At 39.4% G+C, this 15,290-nt stretch overlaps 1 protein-coding gene across 5 annotated transcripts in view; it reads right to left on the bottom strand.

The window, feature by feature from the left end:
• Positions 1–15,290, bottom strand: part of RNF115 (ring finger protein 115) — a 60,624-nt gene that overhangs the window by 44,476 nt on the left and 858 nt on the right. For 2 of the 5 annotated variants that reach the window (XM_060139134.1, XM_060139137.1), the window contains exon 2: positions 15,170–15,289. The exons of 2 other annotated variants lie outside the window; for them this stretch is intronic. Coding sequence is in view for 1 of the 3 variants with exons in the window: in XM_060139132.1 (XP_059995115.1) it covers positions 4,080–4,184 (105 nt within the window). In the remaining 2 variants the exon portion in view is untranslated. Of the gene's footprint in view, positions 1–4,079; positions 4,202–15,169; position 15,290 lie in introns of all 5 variants that reach the window. One more of the 5 variants, XM_060139132.1, reaches the window with a different exon arrangement.

Below are 15,290 nucleotides of genomic sequence, written 5' to 3'. Positions count from 1 at the left end.
ACAATCAAACCTTTCTAGGTAATTCTATTTTGATTACAGGGAAGAGAACCAAAATTCCTTCCAAATGCTCTGTGAATTATTCTTTTTTTTTTTTTTTTTTTTGCGGTACGTGGGCCTCTCACTGCTGGGGCCCCTCCCGTTGTGGAGCACAGGCTCCGGACGCGCAGGCTCAGCGGCCATGGCTCACGGGCCCAGCCGCTCCGCGGCATGTGGGATCTTCCCAGACCCGGGCACAATCCCGTATCCCCTGCATCGGCAGGCGGACTCCCAAACACTGCGCCACCAGGGAAGCCCCTGTGAATTATTCTTGATAAAACTAGCTTATTATAGAACAAACCAACCTCTCAGCCATGAACTATTCCTCCTAAAATCAACATTACAGGAAATACGGAGAACTTTTCAGAATTCACAAGCCTGTCATTCTCAAATTATCAAAGTAAAAAATGCATATTTGTCTCCTACATACTTCAGTAGTCTGATCTCAGAACAAAGGTCTGGTCTGAGAAAACCATTCTCTTGGAAGCCTAAAAACTCAAAAATAACATTCTGAAGATACCATAGTTCCAGTTTCTAGATTTTCTTTTTAAAGGCCTGATAGCACTGTATTTACTACCGCCATTTTCTTCTGAAATCACACTAATTTCCCCCCGATTTCCAGCAACTGCTTCAAACTAATCTGGAGATGGGATGTTATGTAAGAGTGGAGGTGAATGAAGAATACTGGCCATGAGTTGATAATTACTGAACCTGGGTACATGTGGGCTTCTTATACTATTCTATTTTTTTAAAAAAATTAATTTATTTATTTATTTATTTATTTTTGGCTGCGTTGGGTCTTCATTGTTGTGCATGGGCTTTCTCTAGTTTCGGGGAGCGGGGGCTACTCTTCATTGTGATGCGCAAGCTTCTCATTGTGGTGGCTTCTCTTTTTGCGGAGCCTGGGCTCTAGGTGCATGGGCTTCAGTAGTTGTGGCATGAGGGCTCAGTAGTTGTGGCTCGCGGGCTCTAGAGCGCAGGCTCAGTAGTTGTGGCACATGAGCTTCATTGCTCCGTGGCATGTGGGAACTTCCCGGACCAAGGCTTGAACCCGTGTCCCCTGCACTGGCAGGCAGATTCTTAACCACTGTGCCACCAGGGAAGTCCCTCTCCCTACTTTTAATATGTTAGAAATTTTCCATGAAAAAGGTTTCTTTTGTTTTAAGTTACATCAGTCTGAGAAACACAGGTCAAGAAAGTGTTAACCGGGCTTCCCTGGTGGCGCAGTGGTTGAGAGTCCGCCTGCCGATGCAGGGGACACGGGTTCGTGCCCCGGTCCGGGAAGATCCCACATGCCGCGGAGAGGCTGGGCCCGTGAGCCATGGCCGCTGAGCCTGCGCGTCCGGAGCCTGTGCTCCGCAACGGGAGAGGCCACAACAGTCAGAGGCCCGCGTACAGCAAAAAAAAAAAAAAAAAAAAAAAAGTGTTAACCAAACTATGTACTAAACTGTGTAAAGGGGCTTCCCTGGTGGCGCAGTGGTTGAGAGTCCGCCTGCCATTGCAGGGGACACGCGTTCGTGCCCCAGTCCAGGAAGATCCCACGTGCCACAGAGCGGCTGGGCCCGTGAGCCATGGCTGCTGAGCCTGCGCGTCCGGAGCCTGTGCTCCACAACGGGAGAGGCCACAACAGTGAGAGGCCCGTGTACCACACAAAAAAAAAAACTGTGTAAAGTAAAAGTAGATTAGAAATAATCTATTATGTTAGAGAATTAAGGGGAAAGGGTACTTAGATTTATGAAACACCTACGTGCTTGACATTGTGCTATTCCTGTTAACCACTCTATGAGGAAAACACTGTTATTTCTACTACACAAATAAGAACATGAAGTTGTAAGAAAGAAAGAAATAAGTTGTCTGTGGCAGATTTGATTTTCCAAAGATGGCACCAACAAAATCTCCCAACCCGCATGCTGTTCTGCAATGTAACCCTCCACTCCACCCTCTTTGAATCGGGAGGGCCCTGTGACTTCTTTACCTGTAGAATACTGAGTCAATTCTAGATAATGCTCTTAACTGCCTAACAGTTTCTGCTTCCTGACTCTTAAAGCCCTGAGCAGCCACAAAAGTCTGGGCTACTCTGTTGGCGTAAAGGAGCACTAAGACATCAGAGAAGGATTGGATTGTAAAAGGGAAAAACTATCTTGAAGGTCCATCCCAATAGAGCCTTCAGATGGCTCCCTCTCCAGGTTCTGTATGACTACAAATGCATGAAAGATCTCAAGTGAGAACTGACCAGCTGAACTCTGTAAATCCAGAGGAACATGAAAGATAATACTGTTTTAAGCCACTAAATTTTGGGGTGATTTTTTAGGCAGTAACAGAAAACCAGAAAATTGCCCAAAGGATGAAGAAGAGCTTTGAATCTTGGTCTTTCTTGAATTCAAAACTCCATATTCTTTTCATTACACTTCACTGATTGAAAATAACTATTCTTTTAGAGAAGGGAACAGGAACTATAATTTGCTGAGGATTGAATGGAAACGTTTATGTCAAGGCCAAACGAGGACTTGGGAGGTTCAGCAGCCTTTCAACCCCCTCCTTCCCTTACAGGGGAGCAGTACCCTGATGAACATACCATCCAGGGTCTGAAACCTTCAATCTTACAAGCTCAGAAATACAATTTAGCACCTAGAGAAGATCTGTCTCTTAGAGGAAGAGTCGCATAAAACCAAATTCAGAGGCCATCTCAGAATGCCCACTTAATTTCAATGAAAAAGAGTTATCAAGTGGCCCATTTACTTTTACAATTCAGCACAGTCTTCCTCAATAAATAAAGCCACCTAAATAGAGGAAAGAGGCATACGCATAGAGGAAAGATTTTTGGAATCAGAGACCTGAATTCTAATCTCAGGTCTCTATTAGATATGAAGTCTTGGGAGAGTCACATTATATTTCTGAGACTCAATTTCCTCATCTGTAAAATGGAGACGCTTGCTTCGATGCTGTATTACTGTAAAGTTTAAGATATTTGCAAAATACTTAACTCAGTGACTGCCACATTAGATAGTAGACATTTAATAAATATAGCTATTATAGTTATTCCAGATTATAATCACCTGCTAAATAAGCAGAGAATCAGAGCAGTAGGCAACTGGATATATAGCTTGTGTCATCATGCTAGGATAGCCTAATATATCCATTCCCACTATGAACATAAACCACATCCTCAAAAATCAATGATCTGGGTTTCCTCTCCCTCTGGGCAAGAAGAACACAGCATATGTTTGCCTCTGACTCCTTTTCTATTCTTTCACTGCTGACCCACAATTCCCACACCCTCTTCTAATAGACAAATTCTTTCTCCTGTTAGAATATAATACAATTACTTGGCTGTATTTTCTTACTTACAATCACAATTTAGTCCTGCCCTACACTGAGATTACAACCAGACTGGACTGGATTTTAAGATTGGATTTTAAGTATTTATCTCTTGGATCACTTCTAAAGATGGCTAACTTGGCATTTCAATTTTTCCTAATTTTTCTTCAGAGGTACTATTAACTTCAATTTGGGTGAACATCCATGAATTAAGGAGAATTTGTAAGAAGATCAAACTAGAACCAAACAGTCTCTCTCTGACTCTACACTCCGCCCACACGCAGGCCTTGGCCTTATGATCATCCTTATATATTCATATAACAGAGTTCTGTTTGGTTTTTTTTTAATATCTTTATTGGACTATAATTGCTTTACAATGGTGTGTTAGTTTCTGCTGTATAACAAAGTGAATCAGCTATACATATACATATATCCCCATATCTCCTCCCTCCCACCCCTCTAGGTGGACACAAAGCACCCAGCTGATCTCCCTGTGCTATGCGGCTGCTTCCCACTAGCTATTTTACATTTGGTAGTATATATATGTCCATGCCACTCTCTCACTTCGTCCCAGCTTACCCAACCCTCCCCGTGTCCTCAAGTCCATTCTCTACGTCTGCATCTTTATTCCTGTCCTGCCCCTAGGTTCTTCAGAACCTTTTTTTTTTTTTAGATTCCATATATATGTGTTAGCATATGGTATTGTTTTTCTCTTTCTGACTTACTTCACTCTGTATGACAGTCTCTAGGTCCATCCACCTCACTACAAATAACTCAATTTCGTTTCTTTTTATGGCTGAGTGATATTCCATTGTATATATGTGCCACATCTTCTTTATCCATTCATCTGTTGAGGTAACAGAGTTTTAAATTTTAAGCATAATATAGGTTGGGGGGGAGGGAAAAACCAAGGATAAGAGTGAATTAAGGGCCCATTATATGTCTGGCACTATGGATATCTCTCCTCTACTTAAATATGAATATATCAAATCTTCACACCAACCCCTCCCCCCAAATACTGCCAATGTATGTAGTCCCCACAGTCACTAAGTCTTACCAAAAAATTTCATTAGGTCGTTTCTATCATCCTATCTGTAAAAGAGAAGTATAACAACCCTAAGTTACTTACCCAGAATCACTGGAAACAGGAACCCAGTTGTTTCCACTAAACTAAGCTGCTTTCCTCTAGGGTCTGAATGTTTACTATATACAACCTAAGTGAGGACACTCAGTAGCAGGTACACTTGAATGAACTACTTCAGATGTTCCACTGTCTATTTCACCTAAAAATACCCACAGGCAGAAATATCTTTCACCATTAATAGTCTGAATCAGGGACAACTCCCTAAGTACAGCTTAGCCCTGATGCTTACCGACTTAGAAGAACAGTACTGGAGGACACAAAGCACTTGGAATACAAGAGAGAAAGGGAAAGGGTGGTTTTAATGCATTATCTTCTTTTCCTTCTTATATTTCAAGGGATCAATTATCACAAAATGTGAGGTCTTGGTAGAAGAATGACCTATAAGCCAGGACTTATTTATATGAAGTCCCATGCTGTGAAATTTACATACCCTTGAACTTTATACAAATTTATATCCAATGTTTATTCAGAATATGAAATACAAAGGCTTACTATTTATTTCCTAATTCCACAGCTTTGCTTTTCTACACAGTCACGATCAAAGTCTATTTTTTTAATTTTATCTAACAGAGAAGCCTATTTCCTGTGTCATTTGACAGAGTCAAAATCTAAGATCACAATATTAAGTCAGTCATGTTCTATTGTTCATACTCTCTTTGTTGAGTATCACAAGGCAAAACTGTTCAGAAACTCCTAACTAGAAGGATTAGGAACACAAACTGTTTGAAATACATCACAGTTCCTACCTAGGCTAGAACCCACCACACCATGAATTTCATGCCAACTCACATCTCTAACATCAAAGACACTACTTTTTTCTAGAGACTTTTTCCATAATCCCCTATGATTATCCCTTTACAAGCCAGGTTGCACTTCCTCCCTTTTCAAAAGCATCAAGTGAGCCCCAAAACAAAGATAACAGAACTGAGATAGGCTGGGACCTGTGACCTGGAACCCCTTACTGGAGTGCCTGCACCTGGACAAACTAAGGAACTAAAAATAACTGCACAGAGGCACAGTTGGGGCAATTATCAACAGTAAGATACAAAAAGGCCACAAACCAACTGACTCTTTGGAGGTGCTGGGTACAAAAAGCACATGATGAAAAAGCACAGGGCACCACCTGTGGGCAGACCAACCCGCCCCTACACTCACCTCATTTAAGGAACCAGCTAGGCCCCACCTCAGAAAGCGAGCAAGGGCACCTGTTTTCTTATTTTCACTCCCTCATGCTGGAGTCCCAATAAAGCCTTGCCTGAATTTCTCGTCTGGCCTCATCAATTTCTATTGATTAAAGAGTCCAAGGACCCAGGTCAGTAACAGAATTTCTGAGTTCTATTCCCAGTTCCACCAGTTCATGGTCTTTGGGAAGACTTGTTTCTCCATCTGTAAAACTAGAACACAAATGCTGTCCTCATTTACTTGTCTCCCCTAACTCTCCTTCAGGAAAACAAGAAGTCTCACTCATTCAATTCTTCTTTTGAGGATAAGTACTTAAGATTAGGATATTCACAGAAGTTTGTTTTATGTGCCTTTACTTCCCTAAGTGTGATTTTATTATTACAACATAAACTATGTACATGATTTCAGTGACTTTTAATCCCAGGTTATTTTTCTTTCCCCACCAAGCATGCTTTTCTTTCTGCACAATGCTTGGAATTTGAGCTTAGAATATATTTGCTGAATGAATGCTGTCAGCTTATGTAAGAAGATTCTATCAGCCTAAACTGAACGTAAGACAAAATTTTCCTCCAAACTATGATGGTACACAACAGAACTAAGGGCAACCTTTTAGTATCATTTACCATTTTATATCTATGCCCCTGAGTTGTTCTCCTTTTTGCTGCCTTTAGTGTAAGCAAGCAAAGAACACTGTAACTAAATCTTTTCTGGCTATGTTAACTTTTTCTCTGATAATTCTTATAGTTTAGTCTTTTTTTTTTCTTAGAAAATTTGGCTTCTTGTCCATCTGATCAAGCTTATATCAAGTAACGCTTTGTCTCGTGACCTGATTTTCTGCCTTGTTACACAATGAACTAAAGAAGGTTGGTTGATTATACATTCCTATTTGGAGTCCCTGATAATGTCAATGTTCAATCACGGCCTGGAATGAAGGAACAAAATGATGATGGTTGTTAATGTTACTATTCTTAGGGAGTGAGACCATAAATAAAGGCAGTTCTATTGGCCTGGAACTGAATCACAGCTCTCCAAACAATATTTAAACTATATAGGTATCTTTGTACAACACTAAAAAACTGTGGCCTAATGGTGGTTTTTTTGTTTGTTTTTGTAAACTGGTTTTCTTCCTGATTAACAGCCAGGGAAACAATCACTAAAGATTTGAGTTCAGAGAAATAATTCACACTCAGGATTAGAAACAGACATACTTCTGGAACCCTTTTACAACACTAGTGTTGCAAGATGAGAAAGGCGTATGTTACACTACTGACCTTATTAAAAACCTTGGGAACTCTGAATGTGCTCATCTAATACTGATTGTATGTTAAAACAGAATGCTAGTAGGGAACAGTTCTCACAGCTTTCTGAGAGTCTGTTCCAGGATTATAATCCTCAATTTGGCTCAAATAAAATTTTGCATTTCAAAAACAAAGAACCAGGGGCTTCCCTGGTGGCGCAGTGGTTGAGAATCTGCCTGCCAATGCAGGGGACATGGGTTCGAGCCCTGGTCTGGAAAGATCCCACATGCCGCGGAGCAACTAGGCCCGTGAGCCACAACAACTGAGCCTGCGTGCCTGGAGCCTGTGCTCAGCAACAAGAGAGGCCGCCATAGTGAGAGGCCCGCGCACCATGATGAAGAGTGGCCCCCGCTTGCCACAACTAGAGAAAGCCCTCGCACAGAAACGAAGACCCAACACAGCCAAAAAATAAAAATAAATAAAAATAAATAAATAAATTTTAAAAACCCAAAGAACCAGAATGCTAGTATATTATTAAAACAGGACTCCCTAACTGAATCAGCACCTACACTTGGCACAGAATAATAAACCAATAATTTTAGTGATCAGGAAAACAAAGTTGAAAAATTTAGGGAATTAAATACTTTCCTTATTCTCACTTGTTCATATTACTTCCAAACACTTTTTAATCTAAAACATGCAAATTAAGAAGAGCAGTGAAAGTTAATTTGCTGAATTTGCCTTTTACATGTTATTAAACAAAAAGTAAATGTACCATTATAAATTGTTTTCACACTACGTCAACTATCAAAATAACAGTAATTTTTTTTTTCAAACCAACAGGCTTAAGGTACAAAATTTCCATTTCTCCACCTAACTTGTCTTAACTAGGAATACGAATGCCTCTAACCATTCAGAAGTGACTGTATTACAGATCAGAACCTAATAACTGGTACTATAAAATAAAATCAGGGAATCAACAGCTTCATAAGTTCATTTGAGAATAAAGTACCTCTGACTACCACTTAAATTACAGAAGATTCACTAGAAGCAGCTAAGTTCCATTCAACAAGTTAGTCAAAAATGATGACAAGAGTGGTGAGGAAATGAGAAATTTAAAGGCATATAGGAGAAATTGTCTAAAGGAAAAGTAAATCAAGTCTAAATGACAAAGACTGAATCTTGCAATATGTTAAAAGTACTACACTAAAGTAGTGAATAATAAGCAAGAAAAAAGAAGAGTGATAAAACGGGAAAATGTTTTCCTGTGACTAGCAGTCATTCTCAATGAGGATAATACAATCATCTGTGGGACATTCTGGACATCTACTGAAGTGTTGTCACAGCAATTAAGAAATGCTACTTAATTTAATGGGCAGAATCCATAAGCATAAGCAACTCCAGCACAAAGAAATGTCTCTATTCTTAAATTTCCTATGGATAGTTAAGTAGATAAAAAATATCTTTATAATTACCAAAGCCTAGAACCTAACTCCATTATATATATAAACACCAACTCTTTCTATATATAAACACCATGCACTGTATGTCCAGAAAAACAACTACTGAATAAAACAAGAGAAAATTATACTTTATTTGTACCTTTATCAAGAATTGTTCACCATTCTGGTGGCTTACCACTCATGCTATTTAAGGTATAATTACCCTTATAGCTAATCTCCTTGGGTAGCTGTTATGCCTGTGTTTGGTGGCAATATCTACTACATTATATATATCTTCCTATAATGGACTTCTCTGAGTATTTACACATTGAAATGCATATTATTTTGTCATGAGTTACTTTCTTTTTATTTATCCTTTACCTTACATCTAGAGAATTTTTTAAATGTATATGTAAGGAAGTTGTATTACCTAAGAATTTCATTTCATTAAAGGTAGTGTTTCAAAATGTTTATTATAAAAAGAGGGCACTGGGTCTGACAAGTATGAGAACTACCGGGCTAGAAGATCAACATCACTGTAGAATACCTATAGGTTTTAGTCAATCCAGAAAAAGAAAAGAAAGGACACCTAACTATGGGATTTTTTCTTTCTTCTGAGAATGTAAATTCCAAGCATGCTGAAAAGTAAACACAATAAAACCTTTATTGGAAGATGGTCCTCTAGGTTTAAGTCTATTCAAATCTGCACAACATGAAAGTGAGTGGCAAAGAGGTGAATATAGGATACATTGCCTACTAAGAACTTCCTTGTGACACTGTTGAAATCATCAAGGAGAGAGATTATCTAATTTAACAGCTCTTCAAGGAAAACAAAACTGGCCTATTTTGGGAAAAGAAGCTGGGCAATCTATTTAACATACAAGAAAAGTGTGCCTAGTTTAAAATCACCACTTCTATTTGTTATATATGCATCTGGAGACTTCTAAGGAACCTTGAACTGCTAACAATTGAACTTAAAAGATTAAAAAAAAAAATCCTTCAGAATCTAACCTAAACTTCTTTATGTGAAACTATAAGAACTACCTAAAATGTTTCTCCTATGGTAAAGGCCTTATTTCTCTACAAATAAGGACTGCTCATTCCTACACAACCTTTCAATCAAAGATTACATAGCTCCATTTCTCCGAATACCCACTCAAGCTTTCAATAGGCACACCTCAGTAGTATTTTACAGTGGGATATACTAAGATAAACTGAGAGGGTCAGATGACTTAACTCCAGCCCTTTGAAGAATTAGTATTAGAACAAGAATTGATAACTTTAATTCACCCACTCGACCAAGAGTTTGAAGAAACAACGTCTAAGCACAACATCTCCTAAGCTCAGGAAAACTTTCAAGAGCAAGAAACACAGAAAGTAAAACTTGATTAATGCTAAGATGAGCTATAGAAAAACTAAGTTAGACTTGTCTGCTTTTTGCTTTGTTTTCAAACTGGAATTTCCAGATGTCATACTAAGTTACATGTGGTGTTACCACCTCAATTCCCAACTGACAAAAAATTTGGATACTTTTCTTTTAGAAGTTGCCCCACAGTGTGTAACTTGAGAGGAGTGATCCAATTCCTCTGGTCTCAGTAACCACAAGGAAAGAAAGTGACCCCAAGAGATACTGCTATAATGGAATAGCAGCCACTTAACTCCTGTTCTAAACAATCCCAACCATCAGGGCTTTGGCTAAAATTATATGGTCTCAATTATCTTCCTGAAAATTCTCAACAGGATCCCAAAATTCGAAATCAAAACTAACCCAGGACAAAACCTTAAGCACGACTGACAGAGAAGCCAATGACTATCCCTTTATCCTTCTATACCCAGGGCTCCTGAACCTCAGCGCTCTAGACATTTTGGGCCCGATAATTCTTCGTTGTAGGGGGCTGTCCTGTCCATTGAAGCATGTTTAGCAGCATCCTTGGCCTCTATCCAATAGATGTCAGAAACAACCCTCCCCTTCCCCCATTAGTGACAACAACCCAGTTGTAGAAAATGTCTACAGATGTTGCCGAATTTCCTCCTAAAACGCAAAACTGCCCCCCGTTGAGAGCCACTACTCTACATTATCTCCTTTATTTATCAATATTAAGCGGTGGAGACATAAAAATAAGTCAGTATCCAAAGGCTTCTTATTCTCAGACCCCTTCTAATTTGACTACAGAGAATAAGAAACAATCCACTTTTTTTTTTCCTCTTCTAATAAGATGGCTGTCTGAAAGACCTTAGCATCCTCTCCCTGGACGTAAGCAAAGGTCATAAAAAGCCAAGTAAACATAAAGAAACACAAAGTGTTAGCAATCAGCTGGTACTTCCCCAAAAAATATAAGGAATTTCATCTGCAGTGAGTTTAAAGATTCTTGTTCTTCCTCATACTGAAAAAAATCCCACAGATTTACCCAAGATATACATGTCTATTTATCAGTAGAATTTCAAGACCAGAACTAGCATTCTGTAAGAATACCTACTTCTTATTTCTAGATCTTTGCAGGGAACATACTTACTGATACTATATGTTCAAACTTCACATGGTAGTACCTGCATTTTCTTCCACTGAAGCCTTTTAGATAAAGATCTCATACCACTAACACCACTACTTTTTAAATATAACTACGGGGTCAAGAGACTATCATTGAAGAGACTTTTAATAAGCAATTGCTATATAGCACCAGAAAGATGCTAGATAATCAAGCACACTTTTTAACTGAAGTCACCAATAGCAGAATTTAAGAAATCTAATTATTGGGACTTCCCTGGTGGCGCAGTGGTTAAGAATCTGCCTGCCAATGCAGGGGACATGAGTTCAAGCCCTGGTCCAGGAAGATCCCACAGGCCACGGAGAAACTAACCCCATGCGCCACAACTACTGAAGTCCATGTGCCCTAGAGCCTGTGCTCTGCAACAAGAGAAGCCACCACAATGAGAAGCCCATGCACCGCAACGAAGAGTAGCCCTCGCTCGCCGCAACTAGAGAAAGCCCGCGCGCAGCAGTGAAGACCCAACGCAGCCAAAAATAAATAAATAAAATAAATTTATTTTAAAAAAAGAAATCTAATTATTAAAACCTCTAAAACCCAGCTCAAATCACTAATTTGTTTCCTCAGCTCAACAAAACTACTAACATTACTTAGATACCGTTCTAGGATCTTTCTAAGAATCATGCAACTTTAAAAAGCAAGGTCAGTGAGCTTAGAGTTTTAAGAATCACAAAGTCTTTAGGGAGTCTACTTTTTACCTACTCTTATGGGGTGGTTAGAAAGTTTTCCTGTATTAGAGTCATTACAAGCACAGCACAATGACAATGACTTGTATAGCACTTGGTAAAGAACCAAACCAATATTACTTATTGATAAGGATGACATTTCATTAGATCAAAGGTGATATAATAAGGAGATGTGAGAGGGAGAGAAGCCAGCTACTTCCTTCAGACAAAGCCTCAGAGGTGAGCAATACACTTGCAGTCCTTAATTATACTGGTCTCTTCTCTGGCTTTGGATACTCTGATCTCCATAAAACACTTAAGAATCACCCTAGTTTCATCAATACCAAAAGTAGTTTACTCTGCATATGATTTATCTCACCTGCTTAATGACGCTACAGGATTTAATCTCATAAGGTAATATTCCCTGACCTTGATTTAAAAGTGGGGGAAGGTAGTATGGAGATGGAACGACACCTTTACATTCCATGACACAGCCCTCTGTGGCACTACCCAGTCATCCCTAAGTGTCACATAGTTAACTCCATCAGTCTTGGCTTCATTGTCTCTCAATGGGATAGTCAGGTGAGGTAGAAGCTTCTGCTGTATTTTCAAAATAACTTTAAGTAACTTAAGTATTTCCTTTGTCATCTGATGACCAAAAAATATACAATGGCATTTTACCCAGTTATATATATAAACTTGAAAGACTAGGTCTTCAGACCATATATATAATCAAAATCTCTTATTTTAAAATCCAAGTTTAACATTCACTAAATTTTACTAAAACCATTTCCATTGTAAATAGGAAAACACTGTTAATTAAAAAATAAATTCCTAAATCATTACTCACTTCTAGAATAAAGGCTTTTTAGAAACCTAATGATAACAATACCACTGAATGTATTTTCATTCTAAAATTCCCTTCATGATTTCCCCCTCATTTCTTAATATCTTATTTCTAAAAGAAACTTTTGTCTTCTTATCTGGGAGGATCCAAATCAAAAACACACAAAGCTGAGATGGATAGATCAGGATTAGGAGTAAGGAGGTTATTTCATCAAATTAAATTAATTCAACCAAATGTGGCTTAACCTACATAGCATTAGACACACTCCAATCTCTCTCAGAAGTTATAACCAAAACAAAAACTTTTAAAACAGCCATTGAAGTTAGCTGGGCCTGTGAATCTTTCAGAGTAGCAGGACTGACAAGAAAAACAATAAAAACCTAAGGGTAGTTTCAGGGATGAACATTGAGCAAGCTATTGCTATTGCCTGTATACTTCCAACTGTATCATGAAGTGCTATAACCTAAAGACTGGGGAAGGGAAAAGAAATAAAGAATTGTAAAACCTTGCAACCTAGTCCCAATGAACAAAATTATGACTTTATGTGGTGAATAAATCGGCAAGAGATGAGATGGCTCTGAAGCAGTTCCTCCCACTGACTGGGTGAAGAAACCTCCCTAGCAATAGCTCACTAAAGGCTGATGTAAAACTCAATACCAGCCTCTGGTGTTCAGAGAGAGCAACACTCCTGGGTAATGGATCTTGTGATCCAACTACCACCAAAGTACCCTCTTGGGATGTAAATTAACCCCAGACAAAGAAAAACTTTATTCTGGCTATCTGCAGAAAGACATTCAGGTTTACCACATTGATCCAGTTCAAGAAACAATGCATGCCTAATGAATGCTGAGTACTTACAGTGAGGGAATCCCAAGTTTATATAAAAAATTATTTTTAAAAAACTTCAATGTCTAATATATATGATAATATTACTGACTAACCAGTGCTGAATTGGTTTTTCAGTAGCAGAGATTGATCTGTACTGAATCAGCCACTTACTAACCTGGTCATTCTTACAATCAACATTTTCAAGATGACAGTCTAGGGTTAAGGATACAGAAATGGCCATGAAACATGAAACTCACTGGCTCATCCACAAATCAAAACTATATTCCTAACCTCACTGCACCTTTCCTAAAAATGCATAGCAACAATGATTTACTAAATGTTTCTCCCTTCTTCCTCAACTCACTCTTCCTTTTCTACCTCAGTCTATGCTGTCTCCTCAGTCTGAACTCTACCTATCCTTCAAAACTCAATTTAAATCCCATCTCATCTGTCTTCCCCGACCTCACATCACCAATGCTACCATGTCTCCCCCTCTCTGAATTCTAAACCACATTATTATCCATCCTCATTCACCTTAGCTGTTACTTTTTCCAACAAAACCGTGAGGTGCTTAAGGGCAGGAACCACGTACTCCTCAGTATCACCTCCAGGACATTCAGCTGAGAGAACCTGGTATGTCTGCAGGAAGTATTCAGTTGCACTTAATAGTGTTAGGCCTCAATTTACAAATCAGGCATGACAGATAATAAATCAGTCTAAAAAGATCAACAACTTCCCCTCCATGTATCAAACTAAGGCTTAGAAAAACACCTAAAAAGTCTTTCAAATGATCCCTTTTCAAGAGCACTTTGAAGTGAGGACTTGAGATGGTAAGAAGAAAAGATATAAAAAGTTGCGGAAAGTTAGACTGTTTTCTCACTCCTAAAGGCAAACAGTGAACAGCAACTTAAAGATCAGAAGAGCTGAGGCCACACTGTTCAATAGGACATCACATTCAACATGTCACTGGTCACACACATACTGGCTGAATTCCAGACTCCTTCTCAGTAGTAAGGGAGCATTCTGGAGGCTCTGATGTCCGCTGACAAAAAAACAAGGCACCTGCTCTTCTCAGCACTGAAGTATGGCAAAAAGCACACAGACACAAACACAGCCGAATCAGCAAGCAAAACTCAAACAGCATGTAGATGACACTGCAACTATGAAGTTGGCGGTCGGGCAAAAAGAGAAGAAAAGAAAATGCTGTAAAAGCCTGAAAACGCACAACCTTTAGGTGAAAAAGACTAAAATAACTTTGGGCACTTTTCACTGGACTCCGTTTGTGTTTCCAAGAAATAAGACATACAGGCACACTTTAGTAGGCTTTCTTACAGATTGTATGAGCCACTATAAACACTGAGGGAAGCTGTTAGACAGGCACCCTGTATTAAGGCTGAACACAGATACTTCTAAGGAAAAGAACAAACATAACTAGTTCTAAAGATGTGGCCAAAGGTAGGATTAACACTCACCCTGGTGGGTCTCCCTGTGGTAGCTATAACCCAACCCCAAGCAGCCTGTGCGACTGGCGTGCTGTAGCTAGCATGCTGCAGCAGCACTTTTTGTCACAGCCATAGCACTACCTCTCTAGGGGCTAACACAGTCTGGCAGATAGTGGTGAAAACCAATTTTACATCAGATGATGCGGTCCCCAGCATTCTGTCCTAGATCTTTTCTATTAAGTGAAGAGATAGAACGGGGGAGGACGGGTGGGTAAGGCAGGTGGTGCTAAAGACACTGGCAGCATGACAACTAAAATAAGCAAGTTGAAACAGTATGTTCTGCCTTCTTCCTAAAGCCATTTCCTTCAACAGTGATAGGGAGCGCAGGCAGTCTGCAAGTCATTAGTACACTGCTGTTTTCACTTTCACAAGAACGCTGGAAACCCCTGAATAGCAAAATCCCCCTCTCCATCCCAGTTACCTTCCAACCCTCTCTTTCTTTCCGTGCTTTCTTCCTCCTTTCTTCCCTAGAGACAACCGAATAAGGACAATCCTCAGCAATCCGCTATTTTGCTTCAATGAGGATGGGGGAGGGGAGGATC

This window comes from Lagenorhynchus albirostris, chromosome 2 (genome assembly GCF_949774975.1).
Source record: "Lagenorhynchus albirostris chromosome 2, mLagAlb1.1, whole genome shotgun sequence".
NCBI classification, from domain to species: domain Eukaryota; kingdom Metazoa; phylum Chordata; class Mammalia; order Artiodactyla; family Delphinidae; genus Lagenorhynchus; species Lagenorhynchus albirostris.
This window is presented reverse-complemented; position numbering and strand designations above follow the sequence as displayed.